Here is a 27,604-nt window from a genome sequence, read left to right on the forward strand (position 1 = left end):
GTTCAGCACTTTTTGATCTCCAGTTAGTGTGATGACAGGGTTACTATACATATGTACCATGAAGAAAATTAAAGTTGTACACTACAACTATCCAGCTGCTTCCACTTCAATCTATTATTACCTCAAATATCTACAATGAACTCTGTTTTTATTCATCGATTGAGCTCAGATTATGTCATCATGGTTAAAATTCTAATATATCAATAAAAAAGGTTTCTTTGTTCGTATATTATACATTCACACTGCATTTATCTGTTTGGGTAGAGATTTTGTAGGCAGCTCAGGCTTGCTTTTTGTCACAGAGTCATCATCGCACTATAGGTGTGGCGCGAATAGTCTCAATAAACTAGTATTTCATAACGTAATTCACGACAGTCATTGCGATAAGTTAAACGGTATTTCATTTTTCCTCCAACAGTTCACGACAAGTAAGAGTGTTTTTTGCTGATGATAATGACACAACAAACAGGATCCGTCGTAGTCGAGCGCCCAGGAAGAATTACATGGAAGACAGTGAAGACAAACCAATACAGGAAAGTAAGTATTGTGAAAATAAAAGCACTGAAGATAGAGAGGCAGACCACAATCTGTCTCATGGGCAGACCACAATCTGTCTCATGACTCGCACATGAAGCCTGTGGAGTGTTTAAGATGATGAAAAAATGTTTCCAATATAACTTTTATAACATATCCACACCAACTTTAGTCTGAGAGTGAATCACACAGTATCACAATGTAAATACTATCTATCACTCATCTAGAGACACGAGTTCAAATTGCATTGTAATAACAGATATTCTACCAGAATGTGTAACTGCATTGTGACAACTTTTTTTTGGGTGTAGAGATTGAATCACCCAATCATGGGGTGCCATAGGGTGGCATAATATGTATAGTTGAATCTAGTAAATGGCCCCTTCATCTATAACAGCCTAAGATAAAAAAAAATTGTTTAAAGATGTCAGAAGAAGTTGCCGCAAGCGCAAACTGCTCCATCACAATTTCAACGAGAGCTGGATCACTAATGAACTAAAAGTGAAAGGATACCCAGACTTGTATGGCTTTCCTGGTTCCAGTTCATCTGATGAATTCACTTCTGGCGATGAAGCGAGAGTTTCTTCCAAGAAATTGGTGAGTACCTAACTTTTTCTATCGGTTCTTGGTCTCTTGTGAATCTGGACATGCAGTACATTCTGACTCCATCCATTCTATCATGACCATGGGGTATTTTCTTCTCGAAAATAATTTAAATATTAGACTAAAATTCACTTCACCAAAATATATGAAAATCTAGTTTATCTATTCTCACTATGGTGCACGACATCCAGCTAACGTAGTCGTGTATTGTAGACTCCGAATCACCCACAAACGAACACAGATGAAGACACGCAGCTGTCGAGACAGCGTCGTACTTCAGCGAGGTTCACCAACAAGAAGAATAATGTACGTATCCAAAAATATCCTTTTTTCTTGTTCCTTAATATCTACTGTAAGGCCTCAATATACTTTTTTCTTCTTCTTTAATATCTAAATAGAAATAGGCAGGGTGGGTACCACCATCACACTCCTGTCACGGAGTAGTCATGCGTCCTGTGTGCATACTGGTGGTAGGACCTCTTGTGAGTCCGCGCGGGTAGGTACCACCACCCTGCCTATTTCCGTCGTGAAGCAGTAAGGCGTTTCGGTTTGAAAGGTGGGGCAGCCGTTGTAACTATACTTGAGACCTTAGAACTTATATCTCAAGGTGGGTGGCGCATTTATGTTCTAGATGTCTATGGGCTCCAGTAACCACTTAACACCAGGTGGGCTGTGAGCTCGTCCACCCATCTAAGCAATAAAAAAAACTTCTTGTTCCTTAATATCTACCGTAAGGCCTCAATCAAATGTAATTCAAGCGTAATCTGGTCACGCTTCTCTATTAATGTTACTAGATACCTGAAAACGCAATTTTTGTTAAAATGCTGTCGTGCCATCTATCGGCAGTTGATGGTACTATGGATACAGACATTCTTTAAAATGCAAAAACAATTGTACGAAATATCAATTAAATCGTATAAAAAGATGTGCGGGGTCGTAATGTGTAGTTTAGTCAACTGTTCGTTGTGTTTGTTCAATACGACCAAAACATTTGTTTTTTCATAAATATCGCACCCTCAGAATTAAAGTGGCTTAATCCCAAATTCTTGTTTTTTGGTAAACGCCAAAAGATAATTGAATAATTGTAATTTTTTATTTTAAAACGTTTTGCCTTGTTCTTGATTTACTAAGTTAATTTAAAAGTGACGGATACGGTGCCTTTTTCTTTATGAACTAATTTAATTTTCCTTTTTAATTTTAAACAATTTTATAAACTGTTAGATTACATGTTTAGAAGTCGTTTAAAGTATTATATAAAACACATTTCTTAAAATGTTTAATTAGGCCACTTAAATTTTAAAGGTGCGATATATTATCGATTAAAATACTTACTTTATAATATATTCATCTAAAAAAATTTTGTTTTCGAGTTTTGTATTTAAATTTCATTACGAACTCAATATTATTTGTTAAAATTGTCTGTATTATGTTGGAAATCACTGTTCAATTAATTGATCTACACATAAATTTGCGGTCATCTAAATCAGAAATAGACAGTATCTATGAGATTGGGAATATAATAAATAGCGACCCGCCCTCGCTTCGCTTCGGAAACATTAAAACACACAAAAAAAAAAAAAAAAAGTAGCCTATGTTCATTAGGGACAATGTCGGCTTCTAATGGAAAAAGAATTTTTCAAATCGGTCCAGTAGTTTCGGAGCCTATTCGAAACAAACAAACAAACAAATCTTTCCTCTTTATAATATTAGTATAGATATCATAATAGTTGTAGAAAACTATACACTGATAATAGTTTACAATATACAGGGTGGTACTGAATCGGATTCAGAAGATGAAAATAATCAAACGGTTATAGAAAAGAAACCGGCCAACGGTATCGAAGTAAACAAGGCTGATGATAAGTTGATGCACGTCGACAACGGATGTAAGAGTGAAAACTTAAAGACTGAAAGAGAGACGGTGCAGGCACAGGACAGTGAGAGGTGTGTTTTTTTTTTCATATACAATATTTACCCTATAATAATAATAACAATAATAATTGCATTTATTTACTCCACAATACAAATACAAATAAGTTTTCAATTAATATGACATAACAATTCTAATTCTAAACAATATAACAATATATTATACTAACACAGTGGGGATAAAAAGGCCGCGACTCAGCTTTGTGATAGCTGAAACTATCGCTGTTATTCTGCCGCTGCCTGTAATCTTAATCTATAAACTAAATCTAATAATACCCAAATTTAAAATTATGTGGCATAATTTACAGAATCCCTGCCTCCGCACTTTGCTGCTTAAGTAGAAATTCCTTATAAAAGTATTTAAAAGGGTTTAATCCTTATGAGACGTTACATATATCTATACTAATCTATACTAATATATAAATCTACAGTGGTTTTTACGGATGTTGCGTTATAACTACTGAACCATGCATCCGATTGACTTTAAACTTGGTATCCATGTATAAAATACATGTAATTAATGGATAGGCTAATATTTATATGAGAGTTGGACTCCCTAACACTAAAGAGAATAAATAATAATGTTAATTTTAAATTACATACCGCCAGCGAAGCGGGCGATTACGGCTAGTTTATTTATATTACCGTTTCTAATACTATAATACAAAACAGAATCAGTCGTTTAATTTGTTGATATTACTTTATAGTATTGGAAAACACTGAATTTCCAAATTTTTATTTGGTAAGTAGGTTGCCGATTTCGATTTTTTTTTATTTTGATGATAAATGGCCATATACGCTAGCTACGTAACGGGAGATATGTAGCGAGAGTCTATAATTTTGTCTGAAAGTTGAAATTATTTTAAAATTGAAATTGAAAACTGTTTTAGTAAGGCTTTGATGCAATAGGGTTGAGAATTCGACTTCATGTGCCAATTATGGATGACAGCATTCCTGTTGTATCTATGGGATTCCGTCACCACTGAACACTAACAGTAGCTCATTCACCTAAAGTGTACCAAAAAAATTATATCCCAAAAAAACGATCACCATGAAAAGGCATTTTTTTATTAATGCTTCTCTTACTGCTGATGTTAAGGCTACGTACGGACTATGCGGTTAGCCGCAATACGGCCATTGATAGTTTACGTGTTACCCGACGCCTCGCGCATTTTATCGATAATTAACTATTGATTTCGATACAGAAAAGTTTATAATTGAGATACAAAATAGATAATGTAGTAAATAGCTGCGGCTTCTTCGACGTCCATCTTGGAAATGGATCGATCCAACCGCAAATCACTACGGTATCTCATCCGCATCCAACAGACGGATGGCCACATTGCGGGTAACCGCTTAGTGCGTAGGTACTTTATTACCAACAAAAATCCTGAATATTTGTATTTCAGCAACCAACCACCCTCGAGATCTACCAGAAGGAAACCGAGAGGTAAACCGAAGAAAGACGACAGCCAGAACGAGACTGGTAAATACACACAGACAGACTGTTTGAAGAAAACGAATACCTGCATAACTACATATAAACGAGTAATAATAGTGTCATAATGAGTTTCATCGTCGGCGTAATAGCCTCATAACCGCAAGCTTTTTAATGTATTGTTACGGTGGTTCTACTACGAACTAGGCTAGTATTTATTTGATGCAGTTTTGTTGTTTATATACCGATAAAATAAGATCGGACAGATTTAATATGAAACCAATTTCATTTGACAATATGGAGGACGCGAAGCGAGGAATCTTCTTGTGTCAGCACGCCTGCATCAAACCACGTTTGGGAGGTCTCAATTTAGCTATAGGCCTGCGTTTCATACTCTTCTGGAAATTCACTGTAAGATTTTCAATTAAAAGTTTATCTGGACGGTAATGACATTTTCAATTTGGTTCAATTATTTGTGAGGAAATGGGGTAGTAGATAGTAGGTAGAGGTATTAGTGACAACCTCTCGGTTTTTTTTCTCATTGAATTTTATCATTTATAATTTGTACGAAATCGTGTCATAGGTATATCGATCGGGTGATAATACGATTTTTGTAAGAGTGTAATAATATTGTTGTATCAGGTACGCAAATGGATACGATTATTGTGCTTTTTATTATAATTCTGGAATTTTTAAGGAAGGTTTGTTTTTATGTTTTTTTTTTAAATTCACCCGCTCACTTTCGTAGCACAAAACTTACGTTTTTATGTTTCCTTTAAATAAGTGTACGGGTATGGCGATATTTCATTAGGTCTTGATGAGTTGTTAGATTGTAAATCTCCGATGCTTTAGTTTTTATCGACTTACACCAATCAACGCTTGTAAATCGTCCACCTTCACGAAGCTACCTCATTGGTCGTCTCTGTACCCCATGATATGTAAGCGGAGTAAAATGTCCCTTCGGAACAAGGGGACACTTTACAAAACTTGCATAAGGCCCGTCATGACTTACGCGAGTGTGGTGTTCGCTCACGCGGCCCGCGCACACATAGATACCCGCCAATCCCTACCATCCCGCTTTTTCAGGCTAGCCGTCGGAGCTCCGTGGTTCGTGAGGAACGTTGACCTAAACGACCTCGTGGACATCGAATAAATCCAGAAACACATGAAGTCAGCGTCGGAATGGTACATCGATAAGGAAATGCGTCATGATAATTGCTTTATCGTTGCCGCCGCTGACTACTCCCCGAATCCTGATCACGCAGGAGCCAGTCCACCGTCGATGTCTTAGACACGTCCTTACGGATCCTTCAGATCCAATAACCACCCTTGTATTAGACGCCTTTAGGTCTGGTAACCGTACTCGTCAAACCCGACAAAGAGTTCGACGTGCAACCTAACCTAAATATCAGCCCGCTGAGTTTCTCGCCGGATCTTCTCAGCGCGTCGCGATTTCAATCGGTAGTAGATTCATTCGCGAAGCCCTTGAGTTGTTAGGTCTCCTTCGGAGGCGCTCGGGCAGCTGTTAGCAAATCCCACCCCTCCTGGCTGAGCCTTTGCTCGCCCACCTGCCCTGATGAAACTGGAGAGGTATCCGAGCCACCAGTAATCCCTCAAACATAATGATCGTCGCTGTCAAAATAGAAACGTTGTTAATAGTTAGTACTAAACTAAAAAGAGAACATAACATTGAGAACATTGTGTGAACACCTAGCAGGAATTATTGCTCTATTAATACTTTTTTAAGATTTAGTGTACGTACATTTAGCAGTAGCGGCTGTGCCTCTGGTATTGCTGCGACCGTGATTACCTATCATCGGACGGACTGTGTCCTCGTCTGCCTCTAAAGACAATTAAAAAAACATTATAATTAGCGCGTTGTGAATGCTCGTAATTGTAGTGGAAAGATGCTACTCTTGATTGCTATAAAAAGATATCATACGAAAACATTGTTTCACGGGGTGCTGTAGTAGAGATGGGTCGTACTAGGTAAATCAAATACTAGGTCCACCTGTTTCTAATCTTAAGTAATACCTAATCCACATAATGTTCCTAATCTCATTCACAACCAATACTTTATTTAGCAAGCAATATCAATCTGCCTATTCCTAATCTTAAGTTCTGAGTTCGTTATTAGGATTTGATTAACATGATCGTTGGATCATTATTTGAATGATTAAGATTAGGCATTTAGGGATTGTGAGATACGTTGCAATGAAAGTGAATACTAGGTCCACCTGTTTCTAATCTTAAGTAATACCTAATCCACATAATGTTCCTAATCTCATTCACAACCAATACTTTATTTAGCAAGCAATATCAATCTGCCTATTCCTAATCTTAAGTTCTGAGTTCGTTATTAGGATTTGATTAACATGATCGGTGGATCATTATTTGAATGATTAAGATTAGGCATTTAGGGATTGTGAGATACGTTGCAATGAAAGTGAGTGAGGTAGCGCAGGTGGGAGCGTATGCTGAACATACAATTTTAAGAATACGAAGATTAGGTGAAACAGGTGCATTATACACATTGACAAAATGGGATTAGGTGCAGCCTAATCTCGTAAAATACCTAATACTCGGGTCTGTTCTAATAAATCCGACTCATCTCTATGCTGTAGTCTCAAGGCAAAGTGTACAAAATTTTCAAAATAATTTATGACCTAAATTAACCAAATCGGTCCAGCCGTTTTCGAGTTGTAGCGAGACTAACGAACAGCAATTCATTTTTATATGTATAGATTTAATTTTTTTTATAATTTTAAATACATTTGCTTAGTGTGGTTTAAGAGCTTAAAGTTGAAAGGTTTTGTCCACGACTTCAGCGTCGGAGACGTCGTCGACGGAGTCCGGCAGCGAGCTGACGCTGGGCCGCCAGCCGCGCCGCTCCAAGCGCACCCGGAAGCCGCGCTCTGCTTTCGTCGAGATCGCGCCCGCAGAAACACGGGCCAGAGGTTCGATGCTAACGTGCTACTTTTTTTGCTTATCAGTTGAAAACTGTCACTATCTGTTGTGACTTGCCAAAAACGTGATCTAAAAATTTTCATTTAAAACATGGTCCGTCAAATTAATAATGAGTTTAACCTCTTCAGGGATGAATTTTTTGAAGTATAAATAATATGAATTTCGTTTCGATTATTGATTGATTATTGAGTATTTGTCTATTTTATAGAGAAAACAACTCAATAACAAATAAAATAACAAAATTAATGAATATTTATATAAAAAAAATATTTTCAACATGGCTTAGAGTTATTTAGGCATAGAGTTAAATATATAAATAATAAAAAAGCCAAAGGTATACATATGTATCAATGTCCCTGAAGAGGTCAAAGCACTAATATAACACTAATATTGCCTTCGGAGACATTAACTCACAGCCCACTGGACGGTTAGTGGTTACTGCCACACATAGACGTGAATAATAACAATAATAAGCAATTAATTACAGGTAACTCTCTTAATACTTTTTCATAACAATATGAAGTTTTATTTTGTTTACAGCAAAGACATTCACAATAAGAAAGAAACCGTACAGTTTGAGAGAGAGAAAACCAAAGATATTACGCAGGAAAACGATCAGATGTTAGTATTTTCATTATTAATCTAGTCCAAGAAAACATAGCATAGAAAAATTTGCATAAAGCATTTTAGCTCACAAGTCCACGGTCCACTCAGTGTTATGAGGCAATTGAGCTAATAGACATTAAAAATTTAATAATTTACGGCATGTAATCGAAATTACTGTCTCCTATGCACCACCTTATGAATTATATTACTTGTTTTAACTTATGAATCTCGACAGCAGAAGCAAAAAGTCGGATATCCGCCATTTCAAAATTTCAATTTGTCTCCTAAAATCTATTTAAAGGCCAAATCTTTTTAAGTGACTAGCGGACCCGACAGACGTCCTGCAAAAAAACACACAAATCGGTCCAGCCGTTTAGAAGGAGTTCAGTGACAAACACACGCACACAAGAAATATATATATAAAGATTAACAACAAACAGCACATTGTAAAAATTATACAAAGTGTGAATGGAATATTGTAAAAAAAAAATTTTTTTATTCAACATGTTTGTGGTATGAATTAATATTGATTATTGAATTACAGCACAATCGCCTTCAAGCAGCAGCACCACCAGCACCTCCAGCTCCGATACAGAAGAAGACCTCAATGTTTCTATGAAAAACAAAACGAAGGGCAGGTGAGTCTCACCATCCGTGTCGCGTGCAGTGCTCAGTGAATGAATGTGAAAATGATTTGTAAATCGTTTTTTAATCACGGCGGGTCGATGTTGACAGTCCGTGGCGGCCATTTTGTTTTTTTGGCCTCTGCTTAATCTATTAAACAACAGTGTTCTTCATTGTTCTGTCAGTGATGCCAAATCACTACGGCAGGTTACACGACCCAGCAACACGTCCAAATGAAATATAATTGCTATCGAAATTAGTGGTCGTTAGTTCGTTAGCACCTTCAGAGGCGACTTTGCAACGTTCGGTGACCAAATTTGAGACGAGCGGCTTGGACAACAATCAACCGACTCGTACGCCCAAGGAAAGCAGCAGCGATCGAGAACATCGTCGAGTTAGTTCCTCGTCGTGCACAAGAACTGGGTCTTTGTCAGACTTGCCGCATTTTGCGTCGGTACTTGGGCCTACACAATAGGTACAAGATCCAATTGACCCTGAACCTCAAAGTTAATAACCATAAACAAAGCCGGATGTTCGCTGACTAAGCTTTAGAGCGTTTGGAAGAATTGTGTCCACAATCCCGGTCGAAAATTATTTTTTAGCGACAGGGCGCATTTTCGGATGATTAGCAATTATAACAGCAACTCTTACGATGGTTACCATTGGTGACGATGCATACACAAACGTTTATTGCTTGGTACTAATTCTGGGTCAGAGTCGTCATTGGTCACGTTTCAAGGTGGGTGGCTTAGTTCATCTTGTGGTTTTTATGGACGAACCGCGAACCAATTAACACCAGTTGGGTGGTTATCTTGTTCACCCGTCTTTAAAAAATGTATGTCGGAGAAACCGTTCTATTAACACCATCGTCAGACATCACAGGGGCGAATAGGGTGATCGAGTTAAGAGAAATATTGAGCACACAAAACACGTTTGTTATCTTAGAACAATTTAGGAATCTTCACTTGACGTTAGCAAACGAAAACGAATGACAGTTCTTAGGACGGAGGCACCGCTCTTCAAGAAGGCGGGTTGATGTGTGCTGGGGCTCAGTGAATTTTGCCCCCTTTTTTGATTTTCGGTTTTTTTTTAATTATTTGTTCGTCGTTTGTTCGTTAATGTTCGAATGTAAAAATTGTTTGTTCGTCTTTTATTTATTTATAATTAATTAAACAAATGATCACCGTTAAGTGGGCCCCTTACTAGATATCTTTATTTTTATCGCTCAGATTAATTCATTTTGATCAATTATCGTTTGTTCGACGACTATTGGTGATTGTTCGATCATAAAAACAATTAAATTTCCAATTATTAATTACTTTATATCTAATAAGCAAACCATCACCTCACGCCTACATTGCGCATGCGCCGCGGCGCCGGTTTTGTCAGTCAGCTGGCAATGGCCGTATTTACTAGCGTTTTGTTAACAAGTGCGTTTATACTGTCTAATTATTTCTTATGTAGATCAAAAAAATATTGAAAACTTCAATAAACTTCAACAATACTTCAACAAAAAAATGTCAGTAAAGACGTTAAAGTTAGTCGTAGACGTAGTCGTTAAAGTACGATTAGCGCCGTTTTAAAAATTCAGTTATTTTTAATGATATTGAATATTAACAAGCTCATAGAAATTTCAGTGATTTCTAATTATTTTAAGAATATTTTAGGAGTACAACTTTCGTGTTAAAATGATACTATTCATTACCATGCAATAGGAGATAGTTATGATACTTGTATTTTATAATAAAATTAATAATTCCTAAATTCATTACGTAAAAATGTACATGTAATGCACACAAAATCTGTTTTTGTTGAAATGATAATTATTTAATTTTATAAGTTCAAGAAATATATTGCAGGGACATTTAGTAGAAATTCATTTAATATGGAAGAATAAACTTAGTATATATATACTCCATAAACAGGAGTTAATTAAAAAAAATATTTACTTACGTCTATATTAACTTAATTATTATTACCGAGAAGTATCTTGATTGATATATATATATATATATTACAAGGCTTCGTTTTTTTTTTTTATTTAATAGATTTTATGATCGAGCAATCACCAATAGTCGTCGAACAAACGATAATTGATCAAAATGAATTAATCTAAACGATAAAAATAAAGATATCTAGTAAGGGGGGGGCAACTTAAGGGTGATCATATGTTTAATTAATTATCTAATATATAAAATTCTCGTGTCACGGTGTGCGTGATTGAACTCCTCCGAAACGGCTCGACCGATTTTCGTGAATCTTAGCGTGCATATCGGTCAGGGTTGAGAATCGAACTTCATCTATTTTTCATCCCCCTAAATGTTAAGGGTGGTCCATCCCTTCATTTTTTTATTATTTAGACAAAAAAAAATGTTTTAATTTTTTATGATACAGCATACAAAAATACATACAACCTTAAATTTTGACCCCTCTACGATCAACCCTTATTTTTTATTTGCTAATTAAAAACTAAATTTTTTTTGCAAGAATTTTATTTCTATTTTGTCATGACTTAGAATAAAAAAATTCATATAACACTGAATTTTTCACCCCTCTACGATCAACCCCTATTTTTTATTTGTTAATTATAAACTAATTTTTTTGGCAAGATTTTAATTTTTATTTTATTTTATCATGAATTAAAATAAAAAATCTGATGTTACTCTCAAATTTTCATCCCTCTATGATCAACCCTTATTTTTTATTTGTTAATTATAAACTTTTAATTTTTTTGGCAACAATTTTCATTTTATTTTGTCATGACTTAAAATTAAAAAAAATCATATTACTCTCAATTTTCACTCTTATACGATCAACCCCTATTTTTCCATCCCGATTTTTATTTTTTTTATTCTATGCACAGATCCGCAATAAGGTTGCAAGATGGCAATCAAATATTATGATTGTAGTACAATAAATTCTTATTCAGAGTTTATAATTTCAAGTTCCTTTAATAATGATTTTTTTAAAGTTCAATTTGATATCCCGCCCTCGCCGGTCGCCTACTGATCAACTATCAATCGATCAGCTATCCCCGCCAGGTGTCACCACTCATCCAGCAAACATCACGTAGTAGGGATGAGGACGAAGCCGGTCTCCTGTCTTACTCACTATACATTTTTCAGCCATGTTTTTCTGTTTTTATTGTGTATCAATCGTAGCAGTGACTGTTATACCTATTATTTTATTTTTTCTGTGCAACTCTCATGTTAATTTTACTGTCATCGTAAAATTATCACTAATTTCCAGTGCAATAATTATTTATTTACAATTTATTAATCTGACAAAGACAGTTTTAACTCTCAGTTAATTAAGTGATCTTATGTAAATAAACACGTGTTGTAAGCTCCTGCCAACTGCCATAATTGATAGTAAAAATATGAATAATTATTTTTGATACTTAGATAGCTATCAAAGATTGTAATTTAAAATATATTCGTTACTTTAAGAAATATTTATTTATTAACCTAAATAAAACATACTTTTATTCTTTATAACGCTTTCGATTATAAGTATATCCCCGTACACTTATAGTAGATAGTTATTTTTATTGAACTAAAAAAATGATTCCTAAAAATAACATACATGGCAAAACAACGTTTGTCGGGTCAGCTAGTAAATAAGGAGGGGCAACTTAAGGGTGATAATTTGTTTAATTAATTATAAATAAATAAAAGACGAACAAACGACGAACAAATAATAAAAAATAAACGAAAATCAAAAAGGGGGGCCAAATTCACTGAGCCGTGTGCTGGCGTCTACGCGCCTCCATCGGCTAGCTCTGTCGTAGAACGAAGTTAGCCGAGTTCCGACGATACCGCAATCGTGCTGCCATCTCTCGGGAATCGTGCTGCGTTTCGTTTTACTATACCAAACTAATGATCTTCTCTGACATATAATAATATATAACTTGAGGTTTCATTGTAATACTCTGTTGCAGGCAAAAATCTAAATCAATGGATGATAAGAAAACAGATAGAGCTTTGAGAGATATACAGCCGGTAGAAGTCGACGGTAGCGTTAGGTTTTCATCGGTAAGCATATTCATATACATTTTCATTGGAAACAATCCAAACATACTTTAGATAGGTTAGTAACCAGCTGTAGAGATGACCTTGTTCTTAATATTTAACATTATTATTATTATTCGAAGTCGTCGTGGCCTAAAGGATAAGTCGTCCGGTGCTACGTGTTGAGCGATGCATCGGTGTTCGAATCTCAGGCGGGTACCAATTTTTCTAATGAAATACGTACTCAGCAAATATTCACGATTGATTTCCACGGTGAAAGAATAACATCGTGTAATAAAAATCAAACCCGCAAAATTATAATTTGCGTAATTACTGGTGTTAGGTGGTAGGTGGTGGTGAATGCGCGCGGGTAGGTACCAGCACCCTACCTATTTCTGACGTGAAGCAGTAATGCGTTTCGGTTTGAAGGGTGGGGCAGCCGTTGTAACTATACTTGAGACCTTAGAACTTATATCTCAAGGTGGGTGGCGCATTTACATTGTAGATGTCTATGGGCTCTAGTAACCACTTAATACCAGGTGGGCCGTGAGCTCGTCCAACCATCTAAGCAATAAATTAAAAAAACGTATATTTTCAGGTTGGCGGACTAGAAGAGCATATAAAGTGTCTCCGAGAGATGGTCTTGTTCCCCCTCATGTATCCGGACTTGTTTCAAAAGTTCAAAACTCGACCAGCTAAAGGAGTTCTGTTCCACGGCCCTCCCGGAACTGGCAAGACGTTGCTGGCGAGGGCCCTTGCTAATGAATGCAGCTTAGTGGGAGGAAGGAAGGTGGCGTTCTTCATGAGGAAAGGAGCCGATTGCTTGAAGAAATGGGTCGGCGAGAGTGAAAGACATTTGAAGTTGCTTTTCCAGCAGGTCAGTTGGAAAAATATTCCCTATTTAAAATAAAATGTCACACACACCTTCATGTTGAATAGGGGATGCAGACTACTAATATTACAAAAGAATCCAATTTTGTTATTCGATAATAGTTTTTATAATACAAATTACCCGTAAAGGCTGTTTTATTTTGCTTACACGAAATTAGTTTCATTTTAATAAAAAACTAGCAAAAGTGACTGTCCCTAATTATGTATTTTTTTTATCCATTCAAGTACGAACAGAAATTAATTGATCGAAAAAAAAATGAAGCCAAATCGATTATGGCGTTGTAAGCGATGCTCCGTCATTCACGCGGTAACTGATTATATAAATAGACTAGCTGTACCCGTCCGCTTCGCTGGGCATTTAGAAATTAACATTATTATTCCTCACCCCCACAAATATTCTCATCATTAACGCCCCCGCAACTGGTGTAGGGAGTCCAACGCTCATAAATATTAGCATATCCATTAAGTACATGTATTTTCTACATGGATACCAAGTTTGAAGTCAATCGGATGCACGGTTCAGTAGTTATAGAGTATAGATTTACGAAAATGTAAATGAAACGGTAGTTGTATATTAAATAGTATAAAATAATTGTTCAGTGTTATTGTCGAGGAAGGAACTAGAAAATTTATGTATGGAATTAGTGTTGCTTTTTTTATAGTTTCAAGAAAAAGAAAAAAAACTTAAGAGAACTTGTATTATTTGCAGGCCAACAAAATGAAACCGTCTATTATATTCTTCGACGAGATCGACGCCTTAGCTCCGGTCCGCAGCGTGCGGCAGGAGCAAGTGCACACCAGCGTCGTCGGCACCCTGCTGGCTGAGATGGACGGACTCTGCGACAGGTACGGAAATCAACTTTGTTGCTTTTGGGATGCAGTTCTGTGTTACTGGGTGGGAACAACTTCTATATATATATATATATATATATATATATATATATACTAGCTGACCCGGCAGACTTCGTAGTGCCTAAATCGATAAACAAAAGACCTAAACTTTTGTATAAAATATCCTTGTATGAAACAAAATAAATTTGTATAAAACAAAAGGAATCCGTCCGACGGGGGACACATCAAAGGAAAACAAAATTGTTATTTTTGTTTAATTCCGAGCATTTTCATATTTATCTACTTTTTAAACCTTCTCTGGACTTCCACAAATAATTCAAGACCAAAATTAGCCAAATCGGTCCAATCGTTCTCTAGTTTTAGCGAGACTAACGAACAGCAATTCATTTTTATATATATAGAAGATATGTCGTTTAACTTAATGTAGCAATTAAAGTGCTTAGAATGACATAAGCAACTTTATTTTATTGCCCTTGTAGGAAGAAGTAGATATGGCCCATCTGATGGTGAGTGATTACCGTCGCTCATACCCCACCCTTCGAATCGAAACGCATTACTGCTTCACGGCAGAAATAGGCAGGGCGGTGAGTGGTACTTACCCGTGCGGACTCACAAGAGGTCCTACCACCAGTAATAAATGCTTCTGTCTATCCCTTATTTAAGTTTGTGTTACGTGTACAGGGGGGAGGTGGTGATAATAGGTGCGACGAACCGTCTGGACGCGGTGGACCCGGCGCTGCGGCGTGCGGGCCGCTTCGACCGCGAGCTGCACTTCCCGCCGCCGCACGCCGCCGCGCGCCGTGACATCCTGCACATCTACACGCGGGACTGGCAGCCGCCGCCCGCCGCGCGCACCCTCCACCACGTCGCAGATATGGCCAGCGGATATGGAGGTGCGTCCGCCACTATTGCCAATAATTAACATAAGTGGTTCCACGGTAGTCGAAATTCGACTGTAATTAATTGAAATTATAAGTTTGTAAACTATAGAATTATTGTACTTCTATAATTTTACTGGTGGTATGACCTCTTGTGAGTCCGCACGGATAGCTACCACCGCTCTGCCTATTTCTGCCGTGAAGCAGTAATGCGTTTCGGTTTGAAAGGTGGGGCAGCCGTTGTAACTATACCTGAGACCTTAGAACTTATGTCTCAAGGTGGGTGGCGCATTTACGTTGTAGATGTCTATGGGCTCCAGTAACCACTTAACACCAGGTGGGCTGTGACATCGTCCACCCATCTAAGCAATAAAAAAAAACACGTGTGGCACTCGGAGACTGCCGCGGTAAAGCTATTGCATAGCATTTTTTATCAACTTATGCAATTATAAATCGACAATAATAATTTAATATTAAAACAACAATAAAATAAGACCACGCTATATTTATGAACATTAACAAAAGCAAAATACATTAACTGTCCCCTTCACACTACCTAGACTCACTCACCTAGACCGCGCGAGGGAGAGATGGGCAGACTTTTCATGATATGCATGCGGCAGTGCGACGTCACGCCGCGCGCTTATTCGCAAACACTACACAAGCGCAACGTGTGAATGTGTTGAACGCGAGCTACATAGTAGGCGTAGTGGGGGTGTCAGGTTATTTTCGTTACGGAATTTCTTGATTCAGTCGCCGCGTTCAAGGCTCGCGATAGAAGCTATGCAATAGCTTAAAATACATAAATAAAAACAACGGAATATTTACTATGGTTGTTCGACGAACGGTACCCGTTTGACAGAGAGAGAGAGAGAGTATTCATTATTGTACATCAACAAAAGAAACAATGCGGAACATTGAATACAAAAAAGTACAATTGGCGGTCTTATTGCTAAGAGCGAGCTCTTCCAGACAACCATCAGGTGGAAAAAAATCGTTTGGAAATTAGTTACACGTGGTGTACCAATCAATTTAAATATACATATTTATATATATACACAAATTCCTTACATATATACATGTATAAATATACATACAAATACATAATGTAAAGTAATAATAATTTTGCTTTACATATGAATATGAATAAACAATTTACATAATATATAATACATACTTAACGTTATAATTAACACGTTTGTGTCTGTGTGTATTCAAATATAAAAAAAATTGACAAAATTGATCATCGTAGGCGCAGAGACGTAAAATTACCACAATACAACAGCATTTTTCTTTCGTCCATCTTAATCGATCTAATTACAAAGTACGTCTTTAAATAAATAAATAAAACGTTATCTCTCAGTTTAGTACGTATAAATACCCATAATTAATAAAAAGAATATAAATTAGCATTATAATAAACATTCAACTTTATGCTAACTCTCTTAAGTACCATTTAATAATGAATAGGCGTGTCAGTTAATTTATGAATGTCAATCGCGTCAGCACTAATGGCCATCCCAAACCTTCAAACCGAAACTAGTGGTCTCATGGTAAATATAATAAGGAGGCTTGTGAAGCCGACGTCTGTGCACTCTATTTGGTTTTAATAGTATCTTGATGATTTCCTAATGTAATCCATTTTATTGATCTCTCTGATTTCAGGTTCCGATTTGAAGGCTCTGTGCTCCGAAGCGGTGTTGAAGGCGCTGAGGCGTGTCTACCCACAAGTCTACGAGAGTGAATATGCATTGCTTATTGACGCTAAAAATGTAAGTTTATAATAACAAACGTAGTATGTAGGTGTAATTTTATGACGTGTCAAAGATTCCATTATGTTTTCCGGTATTTTGATGATTTGTAAATTACAATATTTTTTTTAAATAATGTATCTGTGTTTTTTTTTTGTTGGAGATTCGACTCTTTTCTAAGTTGTAGATGAATTGAAGATATGATTGGATGAAGGGGTTAAGTACAATTTTTAAGATTTTTGTGTTTTTATATTGAATGGAGGTGTAATGTGCCTATAAACCATATTAGACCTTAAAACTCCAGGTTTAAAGGCTATTTTTAGAAATTGTATGTGATGAAGGATTTATGTACGAAGAAAAAGTACAAGTAACAAAAGTTTGTTGCCCGTTTTCTCAAAATTAACAAATCGTTATGATACGATTCCCTCCATCCATTCATGTCTTCAATCATTTGTCATTACGGATTCTCCCGATCCATCAACGGTGCATTTAGGTACCTCAAGCACCGGTCACCGTCCTCGTCGAAACCGTCGCTTGCGACGAAGGGCTCGACGAGTAAATTAACCCACAGACAGCCCACTGACTTTCTCGCCGGATCTTCTCAGTGGGTCGCGTTTCCGATCCGGTGGTAGATTCTGCGAAGCACTGCTCTTGCTAGGGCCAGTGTTAGCAACAGTCCCAGTTTGAGCCCCGTGAGCTCGCCTACACATCAAGGAGAACCTGAAATAGCCTCTCAAGGCTATCAGCATAGGTAGGGAAAACATTATTTAAGGAGATTTTCTTATAATACAGTAGTAGTGAATGCTGTTGTGATGATGACAGGTGGAAGTGAGCAAGCAAGACATGTTGGAGGCGATGCGCAGCCTGGTGGCGGCCGGCGCCCGCAGCAGTCCGCCGGCGGCGCGCCGCCTGCCCGCGCACAGCGAGCCGCTGCTGCACGCCCAGCTCGACGCCGCTATGCACGTGCTCAGGAACGTCTTCCCGCACCACACTGACTCCGAGAAGAGGTCCGTCTCCCTCCCCCCCACCTCGATATAGAGTGGGTGACTTTCAGTTGTATAACGGCTGTTTAGACCGGTGTGCTTAGTGCGAGTTTTTTAACGTTCTCGATAGCGTAAAATTTAGCTCATATTTGTATGGAATGGGATCGTTTGCGTACGTTTGCCGCTAGGGGCGCTGTTCCAACTGCATACAAAATTGGGTTAACTTTTACGCTATCGAGAACGTTCAGAAACTCACACTAAGCACACAGACCGATGTGCTTAGTGCGAGTTTTTTAATGCTCTCGATAGCGCACACGTTATATAAATTTGTCAAAACAAAATAAAATAGAACAAAATAAATAAAACAGAACCAGAACAGTTCCTAGTATAATTTTCAGACTGGAATTATTTAACACGTTCGCGTGAGCAACGTCTTACAACGTCGTGTTTATAAAATTATGAAATGGCGCAACGTCATATGACTGCCTCTAGATTATTATATTTATTTTGTCCGAACGTCTTTGGACGTCTATTTTATGGGCTAATTCCTATGGCGCATCTACTTAGCGCCGCAACACATTCGATTTTCGTAGCCTGCACCGCCGCGTTCCCTAAAAAAAATCATCATAAGATGTACGTATTACGGCGGGACGTTTTTAGACGTTGCTAATGTTACGGGCTGGGGATCACGATAAAATTTTGTTCGTTGATTTGTTCGTTGTTTCGCTTCGAGTAGTTCCGATTACTGACTGACTGCGTGCCATCACAACAACGCTTTTATAGCCGATACCTCGTCCCTAGAATTATCAAGAATATTCCACACATCTCTAGTCGTAGTTTTCGTTATCTGTCAATAGATGGCGTTGTGCTTCTCAAGAATACTAAGTGCTTCAGGGTCCATCGATAGTCGTTCGACTATTCGGCGATAGATGGCGTTACTCTTACCGGCGTAACACTAAACTTTGTATGGGAAAAATGTGCACCACAATAGCAATATTCAGAAATGAGGTTGCTCACGCGAACTTGTTAATTGGTTAATGACTAATTGAGCTAATTTAAAATCCTATAAATTGTTTCAGGATTAGTGGTTCACTATCGTCGAGTGCCATGTTGATAACAGGCGAATGTGCTGAGACGCATTTAGCTCCAGCCCTGTTGGCGCAGTTGGAGCACTGCACCGTGAAGGAACTCAGTATGTCAACTTTACATTCAGCGCACACTTTCACTCAAGAGCAGGCTTTGATATCGGTAAGTCGCAATACTGGATTATACATTATATTTGTTTCGTACCACAGTTTCTTTAGTAAAATTCATTTATGTATTTAAAAATGCTTATTTATTTGGGTTTACTTAGAATCTTATAAGTCAAGCTACAGTTTTTCGCTTTTAATGTTACCTTGAAATGTATTTTAAAACTCATGTCTCAAAGTGAGTTTTGAGTGTTTATGGGTCTCGGTAAAACCATATAGCACCTAGTGAGCTGTGAATTCATCCATTCCATTGATCTATGCCTTTTTTTTATTGCTTAGATGGGTTGACGAGCTCACAGCCCACCTGGTGTTAAGTGGTTACTGGAGCCCATAGACATTTACAACGTAAATGCGCCACCCACCCTGAGATATAAGTTCTAAGGTCTCAGTATAGTTACAACGGCTACTCCACCCTTCAAACCGAAACGTATACCTGCTTCACGGCAGAAATAGGCGGGGTGGTGGTACCTACCCGTGCGGACTCACAAGAGGTCCTGCCACCAGTAATCTAAAACATCTTTTTCTGTATCTCTTCACCATGAGAGGGCAAACATCTGAAAAAAGATTAAAAGCGTGATCAATAATAGAATACCCGTATGTCTCAGGTATTCTCAGAGTGTCGTCGCGCGGACCGCGGCTGCGTGTTGTACGTGCGCGACGTGGCGGCGGTGTGGGCGTCCCTCGCACCCGGGCCGGGCGGGGCGCTGCTGCTGCAACTGTGGCGCGCCCGGGCCGCCGGGGACGACACTCTGCTGCTCGCCACTTCGTCGGTACAGCACGACGAGCTGCCACAAGAGGTACTACTGTCATCTATATATTAGTAGTACGTGAAGCAAAAACTTTGTAGAACTTGGAGAATATAGAGAAGGAGTGCAATATGCTAACACACACAGACACACACACACACACACACACGCACACGCACACGCACAAGCACGCACACACGCACAAGCACGCACACACGCACACGCACGCACACACACGCAGACACCACACACACACAGTTTTGTTGCTGTTTAAAGTCTGTAGTCAAATTGAAAATAGATTAATATTATTTGTTTATAGTCTTGGCAAAATCTGTGATTACAAGTATAATAATCTTTGACAATAAAACCATAATAATGTTCAAACTTATAATTTCAATTAATTATAGTCGAATTTAGACTACTGAGAGACCACAAGTATACATAGTCCTTTTGAAATACAGTTTTATTTTTTAAATGTCACTAACGAAGCAAAAGAAATAACATCTGATGAATAAATGAACGTAAAGCTTGAGCGATCAATGATTACGGTCGTGTTTCAGAGATATAACAATGCAAGTGTACAACATAGAATCTCAACGATTTTTGCCAAATCATTTCCGACCTTAATCTTTAGAACACAAGTTTTATTTTTGTATATCAATCCATAATACATGCAGACGCCGCGTAATGCACGTGAGGTCCCGTATGTATTGTTACGCGCTGGGGTTCGGGATAAATAAAAAATCTACCGAAGTACAAGTTAACACTGTATTAGCACTTAGAACACTTTAAACTTCTCAATTTGTTTATTCAGCTTTGCTTCAGGTGATCCGTTCGCTGTTTTGTTTCGAGTAGTTCCGATTACTAACTGCTTGCGTGCCATCTCTGCAACGCTTTTATAGTCGAGACGAAATCCCTAGAATTGTCGAGAATATTCCACAAAAGTCTAGCATTGTATGTTTCCACTATTTGACAATAGATGGCGTTGTAATTCTCGAGCGTTCTAGATGCTAGAAGATCCTTCGATATTCGTTCGACTATTCGGCGATAGATGGCGTTACTCTTACCGGCGTAACAGTATGTATGTTTGTACAGATACAAGAACTGTTCCCGCTGCACAAGGAGTGCGTGTACCGCGTGCGCGAGCCGAACGCGTCCGAAGTGCTGTCGTTCTTCGAGCCGATCTTAGCCGAAGCGCTGTTAGATCCACCTCCGATCGAAAACAATGAGCCGCCACCTCCATTGCCTAGAGGTAAGTTTGTTTCGTCAATTTGTCAGACAATAGCTATATTGAAGCACTCTTTAGTGCCGTTGTAATGATTGACTCAATTGAATTAAAAAGCGACTATAAAACTGAAACGTAGAACTCATGTCTCAAGATAGGTGGCGGGGCATTTACGTTGTTGCTGCTACGGCTCTGGTAACTGCTTAACGCCAGATGGGCCGTGAGCTCGTTCAGGTAGATACCTGATACCTTGCTTAGATAAGCAATAGAAAAATCGACACTGAAAATGACATAGGATTTAGCCTGCAAGAGGAAAATATATAACTTACAGAAGGCTACATAGCTTGCGGTTTCGTTTTTTATAAAATTTTAAAATTAAAACAATAAGAATTTTTTGAATGTAATGTGAATTTCGTTTATTGAAGTGAAACTTCTTCAAATAAAATTTAACTCGCGACAGATTCGTTACGACTAGAGAGAAAAGATACAATTTAGGATGAGCGAGAGTGAGAAAATAGACAGAGCGTCTCGCGAATCACTCGACTGTAGACAGAGGGAAAGGACAAAGCGAGCTAGATCGTTTTTCTTATACACAGCATTCCCTATTACAGGAGAAATTTGATTTAAGGATGAAAAATGAAGAAAATCACTATACTACACACCGCAAAAAAAGTTGCACGCGCATTATTTTCAAACTTAATTATGTTACCAATTTCCTTTATATATCTAATATAAAATATGAATATACCCGTAATAAATAACAAATAAATGTAAAAAATGATAAATATTTCCTGATCTGTAATTTTTTCGTTTTTTTGACAGCACCTCCCCCTCCCCCTCCACGTGAAAGCGAAGAAGAGGTGTCGCGGCGAAAACGCAAGGAGGACTACAAGTTGCGGGAGCTGAGGATATTCCTGCGCGACATATGCAGGAAGCTCGCTTCGAACAGACGCTTTTACAAGTTCACTAAGCCCGTTGATTTGGAAGAGGTACATTAGACATTAAACTCTATGATTAAAAATTCAGGTCGGATTTTTCAGATACATTTAACTTTTTAGAATACAATAATAAATCTGCTAATATGATTCCAATCGTAGAAAAGCGTCAAAAACAGTTCTGCTTGTGAAATCATTGTGGGATATTGAGTTCATATGTTCGGATTGCAATTTTTATATATGAAAATAACCTGTATGTAATCCTTTCAAAATATATAGTACATCGGAAATATGGTTTTGATCAGGTAACAGACTATTTACACATCATTAAGCAACCCATGGACCTAGAGACGATGATGACCAAGGTCGACCTGCACAAATATAACTGCGCCAAGGAATTCCTCGATGACATCGATTTGATATGCGCGAACGCCTTGGAGTACAACCCTGATAGGTAAGTTCACAATTTTGCTCCTAACTTACTGGTGGTAGGGCGTCATGTGAATCCGTACGGTGTGCTTAGTGCGAGTTTTTTAACGTTCTCGATAGCGTGAAAGTTAACACAAATTTGTATGGAGTTGGAACGTTTGCCTACGGCTGCCGCTAGGGGCGCTGTTCCAACTGCATTCAAATTTGAGTTAACTTTCACGCTATCGAGAACCTTAAAAGCTCGTACTAAGGACACGGATGGGGACTATAGTCAAAGTCTATTTGCTATGAAGCAGTAATGCGTTGCGGTTTGAAGGGTGGACCACGGTTGTACTGTAAAAACGGAGACTTGTAACTCATATCGCAAGGTAGACGCTGTTAATCTCTATGGACTTCGCTAATCATTTAACACCAACAGGGCCAGTGAGTTCGTCAAAAAAAAAAAAGTTTGCATATTTGACTTTGCACCAATAATAATAAATATATAATAATAATAATAATTAAAATCAATGTCACGAAAACATTTCTAATCCCAGTTTCTATGACACATTTCACACTTCACTATGATTTTATATGATTTTAACTATCGTTTCTTGGCTGGCTGTGTGTCACATGCTTGTGATCTAGCTATTAACATGTTTTTCGTATCCCACTCCCCAGCCCAATGACCATACATTTAACATATTTTTCTTTTCATTACACTTTATTTAATTTTGTTTAACCTGTGCGTATTTCTTTTTCATTATACCTGGAGTGCCTTTCAAAGGGCTAGAGGGATGTCTAGGTATGAAAATTCAATTGTTAAATCGTATAGTAACATTGCGTATATAAGTCGTTTTTTTGTAAACTAACATCCTCTGACCTTTTGTATGTTAGAGTTTGTTTTACGATTATATTATTTGGCTTTTTATTGCATGCACGAGATCATTAATAACTCTGTCATCTTGCGTTTATTAAATTTCAACAAAAAGTAGCAATTTCTTTAGTAGTATTAATAGGTAATGCTTTAGCTTATTTATTATTTCATATATTTCAATATGTCACCATATCCGCTGTCTTTTCAGCGTTGTGATAAATATAAATATTAAATAAATAATAAATATTTATTTACAATCACGCCACGTTAACTGGTCCTGTGCTAAGCTCGTAAAGAACTTTTGTTACAGGTACCAGATAACGAAAATAAATGTAAGATTTTTAAGTTATACTTCTTTAGGCGCGTTATGAAAAATTGATGAGAGTGACATTTTACGATGCGCGCGCACCGTGACACAAAATTAACAGAATGAAGTTGCCCACTAAATCGCTCATTACAATACGACCGACGTAACTTGGCGAGTCTGAATATAGCCGCAGGTGAACTTTCGCGCATGTACACTCGTAAAAAAAAGTGTTATTAACATTCATTTTTTAGTAATATAAATGACAAAATTATTATTTCATATAATTCATATTAAATATTATTAAATTATTAACGTTAAATATTTATTATTAGTTATTTAATATTTTAAAAAAAAGAAGTAATTTTAATAAAAATAAAGTATAACTTCTTACGCGCGTACATAAGTACACGCACCCTTTTTTTATTATATACATCCATAACCCTGGAAAAGGCATTTTATATTTATCATACAAATATCTTCGGTTGGCGGGATTCGAACCCGCGACCCCCTTGTGTAGTGACCGTGTCACTTACCACTACACCAGACGGCCGTTTGTGATGCTGTATTGTTGTCCACACTAGAACGTCGTCCGACAAGCAGATCCGTCACGAGGCGTGCTCGCTGCGGGACCACGCGCACGCGCTCATCGACGTGGAGATGGACAGCGACTTCGAGCTGGAGTGCCAGGAGATTGCGAAGCGACGCCGCGACGAGGGGAACGAGGCCGAGGACCTGCCCGACTTTATATACACCGCTTCGAATCTACGTAAGATCTTTGATATATATATTTATTGCTTAGATGGGTGGACGACCTCACAGCCCACCTGGTGTTAAGTGGTTACGAAGCCCATAGACATTTAAAACGTAAATGCCGCCATCCACCTTGATATATAAGTTCTAAGGTCTCAGTATAGTTACAACGGCTGCCCCGCCCTACAAATCGAAACGCATTACTGCTTCACGGCAGAAATAGGCAGAGCGGTGGTACCTACCCGTGCGGACTCAAAAGAGGTCCTACCACAGGTAAAATGATATTTAATGCCATTGAAGAAATTATTAAATTGTGTATCAGTGATCAAATTCAATTAATTTCGCTTCTTTGAAGTTTGATCTCATGTTATTTACTTATTGAACGACAGTATATTATATTACTAGCGGCCTTTAAAAGAGCTACAACCGTCGGAAGAACCGACGAAATAAACTTAGCCGTCTCTCATGTTTTAGTCTTCTATACAATTACCTACCCACTTGTGACGTCATCGCAATAAGTGAAGTTTGATATTGCGTGCGTTTTTGTAAAATTTGACCCTTTTTATAATAGCACAAGGCTTGGATTCGCTGCTCAACAATGACGACAGTAAATCACCGCGGACTCCTCAGAATGGAGACAAAGAAGCGCATTCGGCGAAACGTAAACGCAGACGCATGAACGCGTGGTCTAAAGGTTTGGTGGCTAAAAGACCGAAGACGCAGAAGGTAATAAGAAAAAAAAAGTCTATGTCGCTTTCTTCCATGTACGATAAGGCAAAATGATATGTTCGAAATTTATTACGTACTAGCTGACCCGGCAGACTTCGTAGTGCCTCAATGTATAAATAAAAGACCTAAGCTTTTGTGTAAAATAAACTTAAAACAAACAAAAGGAATCCGTCCGACGGGGGACACATCAAAGGAAAAACAAAATTGTTATTTTTATTTAATTCGAGCATTTTCATATTTATCTACCTTTTGAACCTCTGGATTTCCACAAATAATTCAAGACCAAAATTAGCCAAATCGGTCCAGCCGTTCTCGATTTTTAGCGATTCAAATGAACAGCAATTCACTTTTATATATTATGTCTTATTACCGTCGCCCTGCCTATTACTGCCGCGAAGCAATCATGCGTTCTCATCTGAAGGCTGGGGTATTTCCGAGACTTCGATCTTAAGTTTCAAGATGGGCAGTATTTAAAGTGTTTATATTATCGCTGATCGCGATATGAGTTGTGAGATCATTTGTAAACTGCAAAAATCACGAGCAGATTCATCTACGCATAGTTAAAAGGGCGATTGTTCTGTGATCACAGATGATCTTGGAAAGCTATTCAAATGTGGTAATAATAGTGAAGTTAAGCCCAATGTTGATAATTGAATTTCACGAGATGATAGTCGTTTTTAATTACAATTGTCCTTCAAACGAGGCTTGCGGAGAGTACCCAATGGTAGGCAGCGGTTCGGCTCTGCCGTTCAATTGCTGACGTTCATGAGCAACGGTAATCACTTACCATCAGGTGGGCCGTATGCTCGTCTGTCTACAAAAGCAATAAAAAAAAACATTCGATTAAACTGTACGTCAAAATTTTTAAAATAATATAACATAACTAGCTGTACCCGTCCGCTTCGCTGGGCATTTAAAATTAACATTATTATTTCTCACCGCCACAAAGATTATCATTATTAACGCCCCCGCAACTGGTGTAGGGAGTCCAACACTCGTATAAATATTAGCCTATTCATTAAGTACATGTATTTTCTACATGGAGACCAAGTTTCAAGTCAATCGGATGCATGGTTCAGTAGTTATAACGAAGCATCCGTCTAAACCACTGTAGATTTATATATTAGTATATAGATTTGCTATTCTCTTGTGTTCACAGAGTTTAAAGGACCAAAGCGTGCTGGGCGTCACGGATGAGGAGTGCAAAGAGAACAAGCCGGTGACGTCGACGCCGCTCCCAAACGGCTCCCCCTCCCCCTCCTCCTCCAGTTCCGGCTCCGACGACGACGTGCCGCTGCGGCGGCCGCGCCACGACGCCGACACCATGTGCAACATTACCGTGCGACACAACCACGTTATCGAGAGGTATCACACGTTTGTTTTAATAGTAACTAGACGATGACCGATGACGATGACGATTATCTTTTTATTAATAGTGTTTTTTAGTAATTATATTTAAATACGAATTACATATTGATAAAATGATGAAATATTCCAAGATCGTGTAGGCATTTTTAAGTGAACTCGTGAGTTAAAAAGACACAAATAATATAAATAAACAATTCATTGTCTTGGTCTTATCTTAAACCAAACACTCATTGGCTTCGGGTAGCTTAGCAGCGCCATCGGCTGAAATAGCTTTAAAGCGGTTAGTAGCTCTCAATTATGAAAAATAGTATTACTATTCGCCAATACATGTCGGGAAGAGTCATAAAGTTGATTATCGATAAAACTGATTATTGAAAAAACGAATAAAACATCATTTTCTGAAAATAAATCGTAACTAGATCGATTTATCGCCCCCGAAATCCCCTGTATACTAAATTTTATAAAAATCGTTAGAGCCGTTTCCGAGATTCGGATTATATATATACAAGAATTGCTTATTTAAAGGTATAAGATAAGATATTACTGGTGGTCCGGAGGTCTTTCCAGTTTCACTAGGACAGGCGAGCAAAGGCTCAGCCAGGAGGGGTGGCATTTGCTAACAGCTACCCGAGCGCCTCCGAAGGAGACCTAATAACTCAAGGGCAGCATTGTGAATGAATCTACTACCGAATCGAAATCGCGCCCCGCTGAGAAGATCCGTCGAGAAACTCAGCGGGTTGTTGTATTGGTTAGGTTCCACTTCGAACTCTTTGCCGAGTTCGACGAGTACACCACTGAATCATTCAATTAATCATTAACTATATTTTATTTTTCTTGCTGACGGGCGCACAGCTGATGGTTTCCCATCGTGTGACACGGGGTCTTAGTCTCCAACCGGAACACGTGAGTGTTTCGCGGCAGAAATAGGCAGTGGATATCAAAC

The 27,604-nt window shown here is 38.1% G+C and overlaps 1 protein-coding gene across 7 annotated transcripts in view; it reads left to right on the forward strand.

Moving 5' to 3' along the window:
- LOC101744578 (ATPase family AAA domain-containing protein 2) overlaps nt 1-27,604 on the forward strand; it is a 36,526-nt gene that overhangs the window by 3,481 nt on the left and 5,441 nt on the right. For 6 of the 7 annotated variants that reach the window (XM_012695175.4, XM_062676402.1, XM_062676411.1 and 3 more), the window contains 23 exons: nt 419-537; nt 959-1,131; nt 1,351-1,443; nt 2,906-3,081; nt 4,476-4,552; nt 7,333-7,461; nt 8,012-8,092; nt 8,622-8,715; nt 12,642-12,735; nt 13,310-13,588; nt 14,312-14,448; nt 15,136-15,347; nt 16,998-17,104; nt 17,906-18,090; nt 19,146-19,314; nt 19,922-20,113; nt 21,158-21,314; nt 22,110-22,276; nt 22,528-22,676; nt 23,406-23,435; nt 24,396-24,580; nt 25,136-25,290; nt 26,453-26,658. In XM_012695175.4, coding sequence (XP_012550629.2) covers nt 419-537; nt 959-1,131; nt 1,351-1,443; nt 2,906-3,081; nt 4,476-4,552; nt 7,333-7,461; nt 8,012-8,092; nt 8,622-8,715; nt 12,642-12,735; nt 13,310-13,588; nt 14,312-14,448; nt 15,136-15,347; nt 16,998-17,104; nt 17,906-18,090; nt 19,146-19,314; nt 19,922-20,113; nt 21,158-21,314; nt 22,110-22,276; nt 22,528-22,676; nt 23,406-23,435; nt 24,396-24,580; nt 25,136-25,290; nt 26,453-26,658 — 3,366 coding nt within the window. The remainder of the gene's footprint in view (nt 1-418; nt 538-958; nt 1,132-1,350; nt 1,444-2,905; nt 3,082-4,475; nt 4,553-7,332; nt 7,462-8,011; nt 8,093-8,621; nt 8,716-12,641; nt 12,736-13,309; nt 13,589-14,311; nt 14,449-15,135; nt 15,348-16,997; nt 17,105-17,905; nt 18,091-19,145; nt 19,315-19,921; nt 20,114-21,157; nt 21,315-22,109; nt 22,277-22,527; nt 22,677-23,405; nt 23,436-24,395; nt 24,581-25,135; nt 25,291-26,452; nt 26,659-27,604) is intronic. The other variant, XM_062676407.1, reaches the window with a different exon arrangement.

Source organism: Bombyx mori, chromosome 3 (assembly GCF_030269925.1).
Source record: "Bombyx mori chromosome 3, ASM3026992v2".
Taxonomy (NCBI): Eukaryota; Metazoa; Arthropoda; class Insecta; order Lepidoptera; family Bombycidae; genus Bombyx; species Bombyx mori.